Source organism: Lutra lutra, chromosome 6, assembly GCF_902655055.1.
Source record: "Lutra lutra chromosome 6, mLutLut1.2, whole genome shotgun sequence".
NCBI classification, from domain to species: domain Eukaryota; kingdom Metazoa; phylum Chordata; class Mammalia; order Carnivora; family Mustelidae; genus Lutra; species Lutra lutra.
The window spans coordinates 100,675,643-100,694,371 of NC_062283.1; the positions used below are offsets into that span (position 1 = coordinate 100,675,643).

General features: G+C 35.9%; 2 protein-coding genes across 11 annotated transcripts in view; one reads left to right on the forward strand and one right to left on the reverse strand.

The window, feature by feature from the left end:
• Window positions 1–12,698, forward strand: part of MYO6 (myosin VI) — a 145,699-nt gene extending 133,001 nt beyond the window's left edge. For 6 of the 9 annotated variants that reach the window (XM_047732913.1, XM_047732916.1, XM_047732915.1 and 3 more), the window contains 5 exons: window positions 1,520–1,623; window positions 2,524–2,655; window positions 5,307–5,333; window positions 7,945–8,163; window positions 8,731–12,698. In XM_047732913.1, the coding sequence (XP_047588869.1) occupies window positions 1,520–1,623; window positions 2,524–2,655; window positions 5,307–5,333; window positions 7,945–8,163; window positions 8,731–8,930 (682 nt within the window). In that variant the 3' untranslated portion in view covers window positions 8,931–12,698. The remainder of the gene's footprint in view (window positions 1–1,519; window positions 1,624–2,523; window positions 2,656–5,306; window positions 5,334–7,944; window positions 8,164–8,730) is intronic. The other 3 variants (XM_047732914.1, XM_047732918.1, XM_047732921.1) reach the window with 1 other exon arrangement.
• Window positions 12,699–15,270: 2,572 nt separating this feature from the next.
• IMPG1 (interphotoreceptor matrix proteoglycan 1) overlaps window positions 15,271–18,729 on the reverse strand; it is a 126,909-nt gene continuing 123,450 nt past the window's right edge. The window contains exons 16-17 of one of the 2 annotated variants that reach the window (XM_047735255.1): window positions 17,120–17,192; window positions 15,271–15,786 (exon numbers count right to left, since the gene is read on the reverse strand). In XM_047735255.1, the coding sequence (XP_047591211.1) occupies window positions 15,709–15,786; window positions 17,120–17,192 (151 nt within the window). In that variant the 3' untranslated portion in view covers window positions 15,271–15,708. The remainder of the gene's footprint in view (window positions 15,787–17,119; window positions 17,193–18,729) is intronic. The other variant, XM_047735256.1, reaches the window with a different exon arrangement.

Consider the following 18,729-nt stretch of genomic DNA (forward strand, 5'->3'; position numbering starts at 1 on the left):
AGATCTGTTGTGTCTCATGACCTAAACCTCTTCTTTAATTAATTAATTAATTAATAATAATAACAATTATTATTATTTTTTAGCTTACACAACTCTGTGTCAGCTCCTAGCACAGGTGAAGGACTGGCCTAAGTGGGTGCTCATTAATGTTTGTAGAATGAATAAAGCAAAGAAAGGAAGGCAGAGTCATGACTAAGAACAAGGCTTTAGAGTCAGAACAAGCTGGGTTTCCATCCCAGGTGCAACCATTTTACTAGCAGTGTGGGACCTTGGGCATGATCTTTATTTCACTGCTCTGAATCTTGTCTACTCATTTTTATTTTATTTTTCTTTATCATAAGTGTGCTCTTTCATTCCCATCACCTATTTCACCCATCTCTTCACCCATCTCTTCTCTGGTAACCGTCAGTTAGTTGTCTATAGTTAAGAGTCTGTTTCTTGGGTGCCTGGGTGGCTCAGTGGGTTAAGCCTCTGCCTTCGGCTTTGGTCATGATCTCAGGGTCCTGGATTGAGGCCCATATCGGGCTCTCTGCTCATCAGGGAGCCTGCTTCCCCCTCTCTCTCTGCCTGCCTCTCTGTCTACTTGTGACCTCTCTCTCTCAAACTAAATCTTAAAAAAAAGACTTAAAAAAAAAAAAAGTCTGTTTCTTGGTTATCTGTTTTTTTTTTTCTCCTTGCTCATTTGTTTTCTTAAATTCCTTGTATAAGTGATATCATATGGTATTTGTTGTTCTTTGACTGACTTCACTTAGCATTATACACTCTAACTCCATCCATGTTATTATAAATGCAAGATTTCATTCTTTTTAATGGGTGAATAGTATTCCATTGCATATTTATACCTTATCGTCTTTATCCAGTCATCTATCGATGGATACTTGGACTGCTTCCATAATTTACTAGTTGTCATATTACTCACTGAATATGAGAGCATGATTTTATTTCCTTCTAGCACTTTCCTAAGTGTTCTATTTAATAGTGATGCAAAAAGTTACAGGGGTTTCCAGACTCTAGCTGTTCTTTTAGCCCATCTTTAATGACGAAGGCAGGGGATTGTAGTTTGGCTACTCACCTGTTGACCCCGCAAACATCCAGATACTCTGGGAGGTTCTGAGCCAGTAGCTCTGGCTGGGACTTGGCTATCTGTAGCTTCAGTAATTGGCAGGTGATTGTACTATGTGGCCTTATGGCTCATAAACTCTTAATGGTTCTAATGATTTTTTTGAGAAATCAGGAGGATTTCCTTTTTGATTTTGAGGAATATATATAAATGTATTTTTAACTTTAGAAGTTCTGATTGGAAACATAATATGGCTATTAAATGGCACATTGGAAAATTTTAATTTACGAGGGAATCCTATAGTATACCATTCTTAATCTCATCTGTCAAAGATACAAAAATTATGTTTTTCTAGTAGTTATTTCTATTTCTCAAACTTAGATTCATTTTCTTGCCCCTTTAGCCAACATTTCATTCATGTTTCTAGTTTAAACATGCAAAAATATGTAATAATTACAGAGGTCCTGCTGTACAAGCCACCAAGGCAGCTGCTGGTACCAAGAAATATGATCTCAGTAAATGGAAATATGCAGAACTACGTGATACCATCAATACTTCTTGTGGTAAGTGTATGGAGGTCATGAAAAATGGGAAGGCTCTGTGGCTGACAGGTAATAAAGAAATACCTATATGGGGGTGTAATTTTTTCTATTTTTTGGCGCATAAATTAAGCCATTCTCTTTGTTATTCTCACCTTGAAGTGAAGGCATAGTTTACTCACAAACATAAAGGGAAGGCATACTTACTAAATTCATTTTGCCTGTCTCTTATCTAGGTGGGAGAGGAAAAGCATGGAGAGATTGTGGTATGGGCTGTGTTAATGACGTACTTTGCATACATAGGTCAGAATCTTGACCTGTGTATGCAAAGTAAAGAATGGCAATGCAGTCCTTTCTTTTTAAAGCTATTTTTCTTCCAACAGAACTGTAAATGCTATATCCAGATGATTCCATATAATTGTGTTCTTGTTTAAATCATAGTGTTTGAGTTTAGGATGTTATGCCTAGGAACTAACGTACCAAATTGTGTGGAATTTGGTATGTTCTCTCCCTCCTCACCGAAGTTATCTGCATAAATACAAACATAAAAAATCTGATTAATGTAAATCTAGCTTGTATTTGAGCACAGTGACTTTTTACTCTATTTTTATGGCCTCTGACCTTGTAACTTAACCTCTCTGATTCAGGTTCACCTGTAAAAGACCTATTTAGCCCAGGGTTCTTGTGTAGAGCAAATGATATAGTAATAATGCATAAGAAACTGCTCTGTAAATGTAAAAGATAATGTTGCCACAAAATGCTTTTTATCAATAATGTGCTTACTTTTGATTTTGTACTATTAATTTAAAAACGATTTATTATATGTATAAATATATATGTTTATGTCACAAACTATGTTAGATGATTAAATTAGGATGCTAATTCCTTTTTTTGGGGGGGGTACTCTTTCCATATAATCCATAGATATTGAGCTCCTGGCAGCTTGCAGAGAAGAATTTCACAGGAGACTAAAAGTGTATCATGCATGGAAATCAAAGAATAAGAAGAGAAATACTGAAACAGAGCAACGTGCTCCAAAGTCTGTTACTGATTATGGTAAAAACAAATCTGTACTTTTAAATGTTCCAGAGTATCTGTATATAATGTATGTAACTATACATAAGACTTGGGGCAAAATATTCAATACAAATTTTCTCTTACTGTGCAGCTGTGATCTGTTGAGCCTAATACAACCACAATGCCTTATTTTTCATAGCATTATTTCTGTTATTAGGTCTTTAAAGTCATATTTATTAAGAAGTATTTGTATATAGTCAAGATAAATTTTGAAGAATATTGTCTATACTAAAGAAGTTGTGCAGTAATGTAAATATGTATTTTTTCCACATATACATATATATACACATATAGAATGATTACGTGTGGAAATGTAAAGAATACTGTGAAATAAAAAAGAATGCTGCAAACATTATTTTACAATACTGTCAAAATAGAAGAATGAGAAATAGTAGCTTGGTTTAGACCAGTTTTGCCTATACCAGGATTTGATTTTTTGACTGAGATTCAAAAACTAAATTTTGTTACTTTGGTATGTATACAAAAGACAAAGTTGTATACTTGAAATTGGAAAGTAGGGGATAGACCTAACCTAGTAAAGTATGCACTAGCTTTAACATTAATTGAGAATACCTGTGGATATATGAATTGTAATTTCAATCTTAAAACAATAATTGGGATTTCATTTGTTCAGTTTGCTACTTTCAAACTGGCATAATTTATTGGCTAAATTGTGGCCAGTGTCAAAGTGACAACATGTTTAATGTTTTCATTTAAAAAGTATATTCCCAGCACCTGGTAGTATAATTTAATAATACATGACCCAAGGTGAGATAGAAAATGAGCTCTCCCTCACTACCTTCCTAGCAAATAAAAGCAGTGTTTGATTAAAATCAATTAAGTGGTAGAGTTTTAGTATTTCCAAGTTGTTGTAAAGAGTAGATTGAGTAAAGGCAAAGTATTAATAAGAGAGAGGTTACTGCTAGTGATTATGCAGGAGGTGTCCTCAGTCAGAGTACAATGTGCTGGAAGGGCAGTGAGAGATCACCCAGAATGAGAGGAAATGGCATACGGAAGGCCCTCTAAACATTGATATTGTGGCTACCTCTCTCTTAGCCAATTTACAAATTTATCCCTGGGAATTGAAAATAACAGGATGATTCCATAAGCAGTTCACTCTACCAAGTTTGTAGTCAGTTACCTTTGTTTTGTAAAAATGGCAATGGGCTATTCCTTCTAGCCATAACCTTTTTAGCTGTAATGTTCTAATTATGGCCCTTAGCTGAAAGGCTTTCATCATGTTGCCCTGCCTAAATTTAAATATCTGAATGATTGCACTTCTTAAAACAAGAAAAGTAATGTTGTAATATATGGCATATACATTTTTAATGAACACATAAATGTTTCTTGTGTTTTTAAACCAAACTTTGGTACTGTACTCATCCAGCTTTGCCCTCAAAGGGGGAAATGATACATGGCATACCTTGCTTTGTTCTTATAATGTTTCCATTTATAATATACCCTTTGAAAGAACAAAAGAGTAGATTAAGAAAATTTCCCAAGAGTCCCCCATCTAGGTGTATGTGAACAAATTCAGGAATTTTATGTGAACACACTCCACACATATGTTGCCTTCAAAGAATTTGATTATGGGCAAATTTCAGGATAAAATGTAAGTTCTGCTCTGAGAAGTACTTATTGCTCTATTTTTTTTTCCCATGTAAAATACATTCTGACACAGAAGTACAGCGTAAAGGAAAGGTGCAGTGCCTCAAGATGCTTAGCAGTTGAGAAAATTCTATACTTAGGTAGCTTCCTAATGGGGCAGCTAATCAGCCTTTAAAAGGAACTACTCTATATTTTAATATTTAGAAGGGTTAGAATTCCTTAATTTGAGAAAATAAATTGACAACATATGATTAACAAAAACATAACTAAATATTACTTTAGGGTGATACATTGTCAAATCATGATAAAGTCTTGTAATCGGGCATGGAGAGCCTCAGCCCTTCCTCCTGTGTGCTGCACTGGGTGAGCACGCTCTCCTTGCATCTAATACAGAAAGAGATTTCCAGAAATAATTCTTGGAGCAGTGGCAGATTCCGCAGTAAGAATTCACAATGTTTAGTTGATTAAAGCTGACTTTGGAGAGTGTTTTATTTCATAATTCCTAAAATAAAAATTGCATGAGTTTAAGATTGAGATAATTTGAAGAAATTTAAACATACTGAGTGTATGTAAACATGGCAGTATTTTTTCTCTAAGGCATCTATTTTTTTGATGAATTTAGAAGTTTTTTATTTCTACAGAATTTCTAGTAATGCTTTGAAGGTACTAGAATGTCTATTACTCAGTTATTATTTTGGGTTTGTGTTTGAATATTATTGTGTCCCAGGATTACAAATGAAATATAATTTTAAAATTTAGGTCCTCTTTATATGTCCATCAAACAGAGTTTCCTAAAACATAATCAAAATAGCTTTTTTCTTTCTTTTTTTTTTTTAACCTTTTTAAATCAGAAAGCAGAATCTACTTGTAGGTAATTCTGAGAGTATTGGTTGTGGACAGGATGTTTTCTTGTTAGTCACCACCTTGATTGATTGGGAAGCCTTTTTTATAAATTACAAGAATACTCATTTAACAGTTCTGCCATTTTTATCTTTTCTTCAACATAAAATATTTATTCACAGATTTTGCACCATTTTTGAACAATTCACGTAAGTCAATGGGTGGTAACTTATGAGCTAACTGGAAGATGGGTTAAAAATACTTTATAAAGTACTAACTTCTATTAAACATTGTTTTGCTACAATTTTCAAGTGGAGTTGTAGTACATTAATGTTTGTCTTTACTAAAATATTTAATTTCAGATGATGCTTTCATTTGGGTCACTCCAAAATATATTTGCAGAACAAAATTAATCTGTTTTATGAAATTATTTCCTTTTAAAAAATATACACAATTCTCATTGTAGCAAAACTCAATAAGCAGCTGATCTTTTAGAATAAAGACTAACTTCAGGGGCTGGTTTCACACACACACACACACACACACACACACACACTGTTACAGTATGAACACTTCTGTCCAAAGAGATCTGAGTTTTGTATGATAATGTACACAGGTTTAATAGGATGCCTCCTAATAGGAGATTATTCTCTGACTTATATATATCGCACCCTATAATGCACATTTTTGATAATTTAAAAGCTTGGAGTCCTCTTAATATGTAGTAAATTTTTTCTGCTTCAGATGATCAATAATGATTTGGATATAATGCCATATTTGTTGTCAGCTTGTTGGACCTGGCTTTTTTTAAGTGCTTCTAGTAATTTATAGGGCTAACTTTAGAACTTATTTCATATGTTAAAGATGACACAATAGGATGTGAAAGAGTCATGTATTAGTTTCAGATGTTCAACATCTATATTTTTGTGCTTTTCCAGATGAACATTTGTGGAAATGAAGGCTTCCTTAATATAATTTCAGTTCTCACATAGTTTAAAAAAAAAAAAAGCTATCAAAAACTTTCCCTTGAGTTTTATTAATTTTACTTAATATATTAAGGTATAGGAGACTATTAATTTAAAAGAAAAAAGCAGGTTAATTTAACAAGTGACCATCAATACCATAGTAAGTTCCATATCAACTGGGTATTCTTTTTTTTTTTTTTTTAAAGATTTTATTTATTTATTTGACAGAGATTACAAGTAGGCAGAGAGGCAGGCAGAGAGAGAGAGAGAGAGAGAGGAAGCAGGCTCCCTGGTGAGCAGAGAGCCCGATGTGGGGCTCGATCCCAGGACCTGGGATCATGACCTGAGCCGAAGGCAGGGCTTTAACCCACTGAACCACCCAGGCACCCCTCAACTGGGTATTCTAAGGTACTGCTTAAGATGGAGGGAAGGGTTTATTTTTTTCCTTATCCTTTTAAAGTTCCTTAAAGTAGGGTTAGCATATTTTCTGCAGAGTAGGTAATTTTTAAAACTTGAAATAGAAACACTAAATTGTAAGTAGTTTGGAGGGACTACAGGAACAAAAGAATAAATGAGCTCCTCTCTGTTAACACGCTAAAGGTGACGCGGCTTTTTAAGTCACTAACACAACGGGGCCTCTGTTTCGTTCTTTCATCGGCATATACAGCTTTGCTAACTGCTTTTTGCTTTCTCTGGTTTGCACAGAAATGAATTCAGCTGCTATAAAGCTTTTACTATTGTGTAAAAAGTTTAGAATAAGAGTATTTTCATCCTTTCAGTATTTGGAAGTTCTTACAAAAACCCTGTGGCTGTTCTTGACTTACACATATTCTGTAGTTTTTCATTGACATACTTGAGCATATCAGTGAGATTCTTAATTGAGCTGCAGTAAATGGTTGGTCTACTTTTAAAGTTGTGAGAAAAAACCACGTTAAACAGACTTTCCAAAATTACAGCTGCTGAAGCTGTAAAGTTATTGTCCCAGAGAAATGTTTATATTTGCAGATAAAATAAAAACCCAACTGTTTCATTATGAAACTTGAGCAAGGGGGAAAAATTGATATGAGTGCAATTTCCAGTCCTAGCAGAAAAGCAAGGGTTTTTCTTTTCTGTAACAAAGAGAACCAAATACTATACACTTTCCACTTACTTCAGTGGATTTTATTCCAAGAGAAATCTGATTTTAGAGTAAGCAAATACCTCTGAGGGAAATTGCATGATTTTACTGGTTACAGTTTTTTGTTGTCATGAAGTTGTCTAAATATTACTAGTAATAAATGTCTTCTGGCCATTTTAAATCCCAAAATCAGTTGGCAAAAGAGCAAACTTTTGTCTTCTACTTTTCCAAGGAAACAGTGATTAAATTGACAGATATCTATAATTCTTTACATTTGTGAAATTACGTTCATTTGTTTTATCATAAATAGTCCCATTAAAGTTATTTTGTGACCTTTGATTTTGAACTCTTTGGAGATAAAATATAAATCCTAACAAATAATACTAGTGTGCTGTTCTGCCATGTGAGTTTCAGGTTACTGATAGAGTCATTTGTGGGAATCTACTTGGGCTAGTTTGTTTTATTGCTGGTGTTGCATAGTGTGTGTTTGTGTGTGTGTGTGTGTGTGTGTGTGTGTGTATGTGTTGAAATGTTAAGGAACATCTTTAGGAAAGAAAATTCTAAAATCACACTAAGTTTTATACATTTACAAGTAATTAATATTTACATCTTGTTTAAAAGTTATTACTAGGAATCCTCTTCTTCTTTTCTTAAAACTGTGTAGTGCATTTTAGGATTAAAGGCTGTTTTCATTATCCCCTGGGCTACTGGTGTAACTTTCCTTGTTCTTTGTAACAGCTCAGCAGAACCCAGCCTCTCAGCTTCCTGCCAGGCAGCAGGAGATCGAAATGAACCGACAGCAACGCTTCTTCCGCATCCCATTCATCCGCCCTGCTGACCAGTACAAAGACCCTCAGAATAAGAAAAAAGGCTGGTGGTATGCCCATTTCGATGGACCGTGGATTGCCCGGCAGATGGAACTCCATCCTGACAAGCCACCCATCCTTCTTGTGGCTGGTGTGTATGATTCACATGGAAAAAAACCTTATAAAGCAAAAAAGGATTATAAACCCTCTGAATGAAACAGTCTAATATATAATGTAATGACTCATTAAATTTCAGGATTGAGGAATGGCGTTCTGCAGTTGGAACTGCATTAACATTTCCAGTTAATTTCCAGTTAATTGAGGGTTAATTAATTTATGATGTGAAATCGCTTAGATTAATTATGTCCTTTTAGAGCACATAGAAACTTGTCTGTGTCCTAAGAACCTTTTCATTGGTGTTTAATCATATCAGTTGATTTTTAATTGTTTAAAGAAATGTAGCAGTTTTATTAAGACTGGTAACTTGTTTGATCAACTGCAGTGTTAATACTTTCTGAAAGTGTTCTTGGTGGAGGACAAATTTAACTTGTTTCTGGTGAATTTATTAAGCAGATTTCTGTCGTAAAGAAAGAAAAGAAAGTTTTGAAAGTTCTTGAATAGATGAAAATTGATAACTATAACAGTTTCAGGAATAAAGTTTATGATAAGTGCTTCTGAAGAGATTGATGGCTAATTCTCTGATGTCTCCCCTGTGCAGGTAAGGATGACATGGAGATGTGTGAGCTGAATCTGGAGGAGACAGGCCTGACTCGAAAGCGTGGTGCTGAGATTTTGCCAAGACAGTTTGAAGAGATTTGGGAACGCTGTGGAGGCATCCAGTACCTTCAGAGTGCAATTGAGAGCAGGCAGGCTAGGCCCACATATGCAACGGCCATGCTGCAGAATCTATTAAAGTAGCAGCCTTCCCTGCCATGGGAACCCAGGCCGTGGTACCAGGTGGGGTGTGTGTCCAGAGGTGGGACCATCCCGTGATCATGTTAGAACTGCTTAGAACAAAGTGAACAGATTTTAGTAATCATGGCTTTTTGTTAATTTCAGGTAAATGATGGTAGTGAATTGGGGACCTAAACATTATTTTCCTGTATCCAGCTGTAACTGTTAAACTTCTCCTCATTCTAATCTTTGTTAACACTTGGACAGAATCTGACATTTCTCCTTCTTTGCCAATAGTCTACCTTGAAGTCCATCATAATTATTCTCTAGGAAAATAAATTTTTTTAAAAACTCAAAATACTTGATTTTGCAAGGATGGCACAGAACCCATAAAGCTGGAATAATGAAACCTTAGCTTAAAGTTTCTTACAAAAGTTAAGGCACTTAAAATTATCAAGGCACTGATATTTTGATCTGAAAAGCTGTGTACTTTTTTTAATTTACTTTTTCAGAAATTCATGGAAATTTGCATAGAAGATGGGAATTTTTATTCCCCCCCCTCCTTTGTAGTGTGTCTTAGTTTGAGTAAAGCAGTTCATTCGAACTTCTAGAATTCCGGAAAAAGCCTGAATGTATTTAATGTACTCGGTGATAAGGAAGGTACTCACACAGTATCTTGCACAGACTTATTTTTCTTTTCTATCACACTGTGTCGCTTATATAAAAAAATATTTTCGTCTATTCCATGGACAAATAAAGGAAATTCAGACCATTTAAATGCTTAAAAGTTTTGAGGTAACTTGTTTCTCTAAAAAAGGAAATATGTTTTCAGTGGCTCTGTGGTTGAACTGGACTGAATGCAAATACTCTTTCAACTTCATCTCAATTGTGATTTTTGTATCAGAATCCTGTCCAAGTTGTTTCATATGATTTAAGCTAGTGTTCTGCTGCAAAACATCTTTGTTTTTAAAAAATTCCTAGTGTCTTTTTTGGCCTTGAGATTTTGGTAATTGTAGAGCTGTTTTATAAGCTTTGTGATTCAAAAGTCCAATACTTAGTAAGTAATTGCTTATTACATGTAACTGATAATTTAATTTTTTTTCTTTGTGTGGTGTTAGTTTTGATCAAATGTCAGCAGTTTTAAGCCTAATATTTATGACTTTATGTTAGGAATTTGGAGACAAAGATACATCAAGGAGTTATGTTGACATTAACTCTAATGAGTCCTTGTTAGTATTTTAGAATAAAATTAGAAGAATAAAATTATTCTTCGCACTTTTTCTCCCTAAATTTTAAAGACCTTAACCTTTGAAATGGATTTCTAGTGATTTTTCTTTTCTAGAAAGAATATCTCAGTTAGGAAAATATTTCCCAGCTGATTAGATTAGTGCTTTTGAGCCACAGACACTGTTTTCAGAATTGCTTCTCTCATAATACGTGTCTTAGTACAGAAATATTTATTTATTATGATACTGTGCAAATGATTGTCTCCTGGTAAAGAAATTAAATGGTCCTGTCTGTGCTGTTGAGAATGTGAATATGATTATATTTAGAAGGCTGTGTACTGCAGAGGTTCACCCCTCCCCACCCAACCTGGGTCATTTGGTCCCTGCGATTGGTAACAGCAGCTCTGGTTACTGAAAATAAATGACCTATTCTCTCTCTTCTCATCAATCGCCTTTAACTGGTGTTTTTATTTGTATAGGATAGTGCATAAGCTTAACTAGTAGCAAGTAAAGTCCTTGAAGAAAATCTAATAACGAAATTGATTTTTAGTGAGTTGTCTCTTTAGTGCGGTTTTCAGGAGTTTTTTATATCTCCTAGATACATATAGGCACTAGATGAAAACTCATCAAACAGGTTAAAATTATTGTAATGAGAAACTTAATGTTTTAAAGACATTTATCACAGCAAAGCATCATTGCAAGTCTTCAGTAGATAATAAAATTATAGTTTTAAGCCATTTTGTTGCTAATTATGTCACACAGCTGTCCTAGAACTTAGCTATTTCAGGTAGTCTCCTGAGTTAATTTTGGCTACCAGGAGAATTGCCCTAGTTCAGATAGACTTAAGATAACCTACATACACACACACAGGCCCCTTTGCTGGAAAAATTTAGGACCCTATCAGCCTTTAAGGGAAATAGCAGAAATGGCATGCTAATAGATATTGATACAGCTGCTTTACAGTATTCACAATCACACCCATAAATGTTATGTGAAAACTAGGAATCAAAAGTAAATTCTTATTTTAATTGAGATTGAAAATTTGACATTTAAACCAGCATACTATATATTAAGAAATAATCTTCTCTTAATGCTTGCCTTATTCAATACATGTTCCTTCCTTAATGTATACTTTGCAAAAGTAGACATACATAAAATATTAAAAATGAGAAGGAAAAATGTTTTCACATTCACTTTAATTATAATGTAATTCCTAATGCCACTAATACATTTGAGAAATGTATTATGAGCTGTGGGTATGCTCTGAAAGTTTCTCTAATACACATATGTCAAGAGAACAATGAATTTTCTTAGTTGTAAAGTTGAATGGATGGCACCTTCTCAAAGGATTATGTGAGGAAAAAATAAAATAATGCATGCAGAAGTACAAGCCCACACAAGAGACATTTTATTGTAGCTCACATTCTGCTTCCTATAATGACTTTTTAATAGGTCATTCCTTCTGGTAACACAGTGAACACTTTTTTGTAAGAAAATACATCTTCTGTGGAAAATAGGTGGTATTTATGGAAGCTTAGCTAGAGAATAGAGAAATTCACAAGCAAGAATAATAATGAGGATTAATTGTAGAGCTTTATTAATTGGATTTTAAATTTTTTTCTTTAAATTTTCATTCACAGGTTATTATTATGGTTCTCAGGGGATCCAGATATGTAGATCTTTGGTTTCTCTACCTGAAGTACCGTAAGAGTACTTGGATAAGTAGAATAAATATTTATTGGATGAATCAGTTCGTTAATACATCGGTAGTGGTAGGTCTACCTCCTTTTATAGAGGAGGAAAAAGAGATTGAGAGGGGTCAAATAATTTAGTTCTGGACCGTGAAAGAGATATAAATGCTTTTGCTTCAATCACTTGGAATAAAAAGAGTCAAAACAAGCAAAGTTTTTTGAGTAGCCCCTTGCCGATTTACAAAGGGTTTCTCCTTTGCCATTCCACATCTTCAGAAGGTGTGACATATTTTCTGTGTGTATCATTACCAGAAATAACAAGTATTGAGAGTTTGTATTTCTCTAAGAAGAAGTAAAAGTAAACTAACAAGGGAGGGGAGGACAGAAGATCTCTAAAAATGAGAATAAGGACAAGTTGAGGCGATCAATTGTGAAAAGAAAGAGAAAAGCAGTGGTGGAAGAGAAAGAATGGATCTTCCCCTGAAGACTCTACATCTCCAGGTTGAAAAACACTGACGCTTTTCAGGTGACAAAACACTCCGAGATCTTAGCTGAGTTCTAGAATGAACTGTGTGTACTACAGGAGCAAAACCTATGGTTATTAAAACTTGGATCAGGATAGACCTGGGGTATAAATTCTTAGCCTGTAGAAATGGCACTGCCACACTGGAGAAGGCCAGCAAGAGGGAGACATTCTGTGCATAAGCCTCACAGAGGGATAAAGTTGGAGAGACTTTGGGAGGGAGAGTCTACCCATGTTAGGACCATATCATTGAATACAATTAAGTTCAGTTCAAGTCAATGTATTCCTCCTTCCCCAGCACTCACCTAATATATGAAGTAAGTTTGGTTGTCATATTTTTCAAGAAAGTTTTAAAAAGATAATCAGGAAAAAAATGTGCAATTAAAAAGAGAATCTTTAATACTAATTTGTATCTATACAGCAGATATCTCACCTTCAGAACTCAAATAGGCTTATTAATTGGCCATTTTCTTTTCACTTTTGAAAATCCCATCTAATTGCAACTGTTACTTAATTTTTCCTCATTTCTTTAAAAATTGTATATCTGGTTCTTTCCTAAAACACTGATGTACTGGAAATAGAAATAATAAATGCTGTCTCTGTAGAACTTCCTCTTGCACCTTGTGCTTTTAATACATTTATAGTGCGTTATAAGCAAAACAGTTGTAAATGTTGCTCTTATTGCCCCGTGTCTCAGATGGACTAAGTTGGAGAAATCTGGGGTGCCGAGCTTCATGGAGTCACCAGTGCTGGAAACACTGTTCTCTGTGGCTGGGGGAAAAGGCAAGGGAACTTGGGTGACCGGAACATCCTTGAGTTTTGGTCCCAAACTTTCGTGGGTTTTCCATCCAGGGAACAAGCAGGACCATGTGTGACCTGTGACTGCTTGCACTGACTAGATTAGAGAAAACCTAAACCTTGGCTGCCTTTACCTAGGCCTTTGCTAGTCTGTTTACAAGATGACACAGGATGTAAAAACTGGGGATCCAAAGAGGCCTTCTTGCTGAGACTTTGAATATAGGTAGTCTCTCTAGGCTACTTCATGCCTCCCATCTGGAACTTACGATGTTCCAGGTGGGTCTTCTGAGAGGGCAGGTCAAAGAGCTCTTCTCCAGCTGGTTGAAAAGACCAATCCAAAATGTGGGTGATCCAAGTGAGAGGCCCTTGTTTGAGACGGCCACCTTTCTAACAGATGATGGAGTGTTTACCTATTTCTAATTCCCCATCAAAAATGACATTCCCTGTTCTTGTTAGAGCACAACTTCAATGTGGAGGGTGGAGGGCACATTACAAGGAGGTGATCATGGTTAGATTTTCATTTCCTTTCTAATTTTTAAAAAGATTTTATTTATTTATTTATTTGTCAGAGAGAGCGAGTGCACAAGCAGGCAGAGTGGCAGGCAGAGGCAGAGAGAAAAGCAGGCTCCCTGCTAAGCAAGGAGCCCGATGCAGGACTCGATCCCAGGACCCTGGGATCATGACCTGAGCCAAAGGCAGCAGCTTAACTGACTGAGCCACACAGGCATCCCTCTTATTAATTTTTTAATTCTTTTAAATTTTTTTAATGGGGCGCCTGGGTGGCTCAGTGGGTTAAGCCGCTGCCTTCGGCTCAGGTAATGATCCCAGGTCCTGGGTTCGAGCCCCACATCGGGCTTTCTGCTCAGCAGGGAGCCTGCTTCCTCCTCTCTCTCTGCCTGCCTCTCTGCTTACTTGTGATTTCTCTCTGTCAAATGAATAAATAAAATCTTTAAATTTTTTTAATGATTTATCACAGAGAACAGAAGCTGAGCATGGAGCCTGTCTCCAGGCTGGGTCCCAGGACCCTGCAATCACAACCTGAGACAAAGGCAGATGCTTAACTGACTGAGCCACCCAGCTGCCCCTTGTTTTCTCTCCTGATGAAATTATTTTGTGTTTTGTCAGCCAATCATGCATCTAACAAGCACGTTTTCCTTTGGGTTCCAGGGCTATGGAAGTGAGTAGGTACATCTCCTGCCACCGTTCCTTGCTTTGTGGCGCTCCCATCAATATATCACAGTTTGAAGTCCTTATCCCATAATCACAGCTCCTCACTTTAGCGGGGAGGACTGGGGTGGGAATAGGAATGAATGCTATGCATTTCTGAGGCCAACAGGAGTGAATTTTTAAGGGTTTGTAATGAGGTGTGTGTGTGGGGGGAGTGTGTCTATTACCAGGAAACACTTGTTTTTATTCTTGAAATTTTACTGCTAAAATACTGCTGTCGATGTTGAATATTTTGCTATCTTTTGGTAGCATAAAATAATCATTTATCATATTTATGGATTATGGATTATGATAAATCGTTTATCATAATCCATAAAGCAAATCCAGGGAATAGCTAATGAAACACAGGTCCATTTTATTATAAATCTATGAATATGGTGCTTATATTTTATTGAAATTAAGGTTTTGCAGCAAATATATTAATAGTGGAATATTTGAAATAGATACAGAGAAATCATTTTTCACTAAGTAGTACATTAAAAACTGGCTAAAATGGATTACCTTGATGCCAATCTATCTGTGCACCCAGGAAAGTTAGAGTCCAGAAGTATTCAATGGAGTTATTAAATTAGAAGATATGGTTCATCTGTGGTGGAAAACAGGCTTTGGTTATGTCATAAAGCATAACATTACTTCCCTCCCTCCCTCCAATATAGAGTCTTCCTTTAAAATAGCTTTATGTGGTCACAAGAAGAGTTAGAGTTCTCATGGTGTGTATATGTGAACCCCAGTTCCTTTTTCTTAAAGGAACTAATTCAGAAATTATTGGCAACAAAACAATCTACTGTGTAAGCACTAATTTCTTCTAAAACTAGTGTGCCTAAGGCTGAAGAGGGATATGTGTGTGTGTATAACAGACATTGTGTGGAGCAATGATTCAGAGAGACCTGCATCTCCATGCATAAGTAGTCCTCTTTTATGAACATTGTAACATGAAGAATTTTGCTTCCTGATACATTGTTCAACCTCCTCCAAATAATAAGTACGTTGCACTTGTATATGATCTGGAAGCACTATTTTAAGGGCAGCTGGAAGCAAATCTGTCTTGCTATTCTTTGACTATCAGTCTGGAGTGGCTGAAATATGTTTTAATGATTGTGTTTTGGGTTTTGATAATAAGCTTCTTTTTCTGCAGAATGTAGCAGTCATCAAGTACACGATTCTTCTCTATTTGAAACATGGTATGTGTTGGTTCTCAGTGTTGACTCTATGCCTGGATTCTGATGACCAGTGAATATGCCTGCCTGTGTTTTCAGAATTTTAATGGAGTGGATACAATTTTCCTTGAGAAAGCAAACCACTTCTCTTGAGACAGATTATTTGTATATTTTTAGTTTTTAATTTCCTTCCCAATCTTGAAGGTTAAATTCTTCATATCCTCCAGTCAGTAATTCAGAATCTCTTCTCCTGATTATCTGGAAGAGAAATTGTTTTAAGAGCTTAAGAAATGCCACTTGAGGTCAAATCCGTATCTCATCCCAGTGTCACTTCTACTGGTGTTTGAAAGAACATGCTTGCTCTTTAGGACATCTTTGAAAGGTTTGGAGATGCCCTCCAAAATATTCCTAACTTTATAATGTAGTAGGAATATATTCTCTCTCTTCTTTAGACCCATTTAGATTCTCAGGCTGAGCCATCTTTTAAAGCAGAGGGGGCAAACAGACATGATGATTCCATGCTTCTGCTTCATATGAAATGTGACCCTTAATTCTCCCTGGGACTTTAGTATTTACTTGGTGTTTGCTTCAACCCAGACCTTTTATTAATATCAGATCTGGTGTTTCATTGCCATTTTATGGCTCAAGTTTGAACTTTTTCTGTCTTTCTAATTGCCTTTGTTGCAGGAAATCAAAATGGCACACATCCAGTATGCACCTGGATACCTGAAATTATGATTAGCCTTTGGTGTGCTTGTCTCAGGGTCCTTGACGTCTATTGTAATAACTTGGTTCAAGTACAAGCTTTGAGGTGTTTGTTTCCACCCAACACTACAGGTCTCAGGTACAGTGGGCACTGGCTGATTACCACTCTTACCATCAAAGATGGTCTGATTTTTTTTGAAATTTTTTTATTTTAGACTAAAAGTCCAAGATATTTTCTCAAAAGTTATTAAAAAAAAAATCTATATTTAACCTGGTTACAGCTAAGTTATTTCCCTTCATAAGACAATTATTTTAGTAAAATAAGTTGGATGAATAATTTGGAAGGGATACCTAGGACACTGGAGGGAATGTTCATCTGAGGATGAACTTTTAGGAATTTTTGAAGTTACTCCCAGTTCACAAATCACATTTCCTCTATTTCTCTACATATATTTGCTTTACTTCATTATTTGAAATAAAAAGATTTTAATAAGAATAGGTACAAAATTATTCAGTTCCAGGAATACAAATTGTTATGAAAATTGCAACCTGTTGCAATGCATTTGATAAATTGCACGTATATTTTTACAAGAAAAAGTGAATATAAGTACTTGGATCTTTTCTGTTTTTTTATTGTTTTGTCTGTACATTTCAGTTAATGCCAGCCTTCCATCTCTGTCTTTCTCACACCAAGGAATGCATTCCCTCTCCCCCTTCCAATACTAAATTAAAAATCTTGGCAAATAAAGCCCTTACTTATCTCTTATTTATTTCTTATTTCTTGCTCTTACTTATTTCTATTTAAAACAACAGTCAGACCTAGAGATGTTTTAAATTTTCTTTAAAATTCAGTAATCAAAACCAACATATAAAAGTATTATTTTACCTTGTTATCTTGCTGATGTTGGAACTTTTTAACACTAGTTTTGTATGCTTGATTTTTAGAGTGACCTGGTGACCTACAAAAGAAAGCAAAAACATGGTATCCTATTTCCTGGACTTATCACCATTAATAGCAACTACAACTTTCTATTATTTTAGCTTTAAAATTAATATGACAATGAAAACGGATAGCCTGTTTTTTGCAGGTGCTTTCCATTAGGGCTGGCAGAACTATGCTCTCTGCCTCTGCTCCTGAGTTCAGCCTTCCAGCTGGCCTGCTGTTTCTTAGGCAGTGGTGTTGGAAGGATTAAACAAAACTCATGGGAAAGATGAGTGATAACTTCATCTTGCAAAAAGTGGAGTTTTTTTTTGGGGGGGGGTGTTATTTTTAAAGTCGGGTTCTGAAAAACAACTGCAATGACATTTGTTCATAGAGTTGAAAAATAAAAGTTATTTAAAAATTTGATGTATATAATTCCAGACTTTTTAATACACATATAATTTCTGATGATAGTGTATACACATTTTGCACCTTGCCTTTTCCCTCTTTACATTCTAAGATGGATATAATATTTGGGGAATGCTTTCTGACATATGTTCCCTTATGAGTAAATGGTTTTCTTTCTCCCAATATTCTGTCCCTTGTCATTTCAGGGAAAGGCTGAGAGATGGTATCACGCTAGGAAGAAGGAAGAGCCTATCCGGGAGGTGTAGTTGGAAGACAAATTCCTTGTTCTTTTTACCACCAGCTAAGATAGCATTTCTGGTTCCTACTTACCCTGGCTGGGTGACTTGGAGGCTCAGAGAACTAAGGGCTCAGTATGTGTCTGGGGTCAGAACTAAGAGATCACAGGTGGGGGAAATAAGAGGATAGAAACTTTCCGAAGGGCCTGGTGAGGCAAGAAGAGGCCTGCACCCCCCACTCCCCAGTTAGACACCACCTTGGAGACAGGAAGGGAAGGGAAAGGATTTTTGAGCCTGATTATATACTCCAAGGGAACTGAGTTGCTTAAATTGATTGTTCCAACTCCTAATCAGATGAAGTTTTAAAAATTGGATTGGACTATATATATATATATTTTTTTTTTAAGATTTTTTTTTAAGATTTTATTTATTTATTTGACACAGAGCGAAACCACAAGTAGGCAGAGAGGCAGGCAGAGAGAGAGGGCGAAGCAGACTCCCTGCTGAGCAGAGAGCCCGACATAGGACTCCATCCCAGGAATCATGACCTGAGCCAAAAGCAGAGGCTTAACCCACTGAGCCGCCCAGGCGCCCTGGATTGGACTGTATTAAACTCTAACCACTCCCTGCCTTGGTTTCCTGCCCACCAACCCTTCTCCATCCAGTGGAGAGAGTGCTCATAAGGGAGTTAGGAACAGCTACTAGAGATAAAAAAATGGATCCCTCCGCTGTCTGGTGTGTGGCAAGTCAGTAAATCTGGGATCTTGTTGTAGTTAAGACAAGTACTTCCTTATTAAAATCTCCTCCTAGGTGTCACTTTGCATCATCATTTCCTTAATCTGGCTCCTATATTTGGGAATAATTTTCGTTATCATAAAAAATATCACAGGGAACACATTAGGCCTATTAAAGGACAAAGTGGAAATTTTT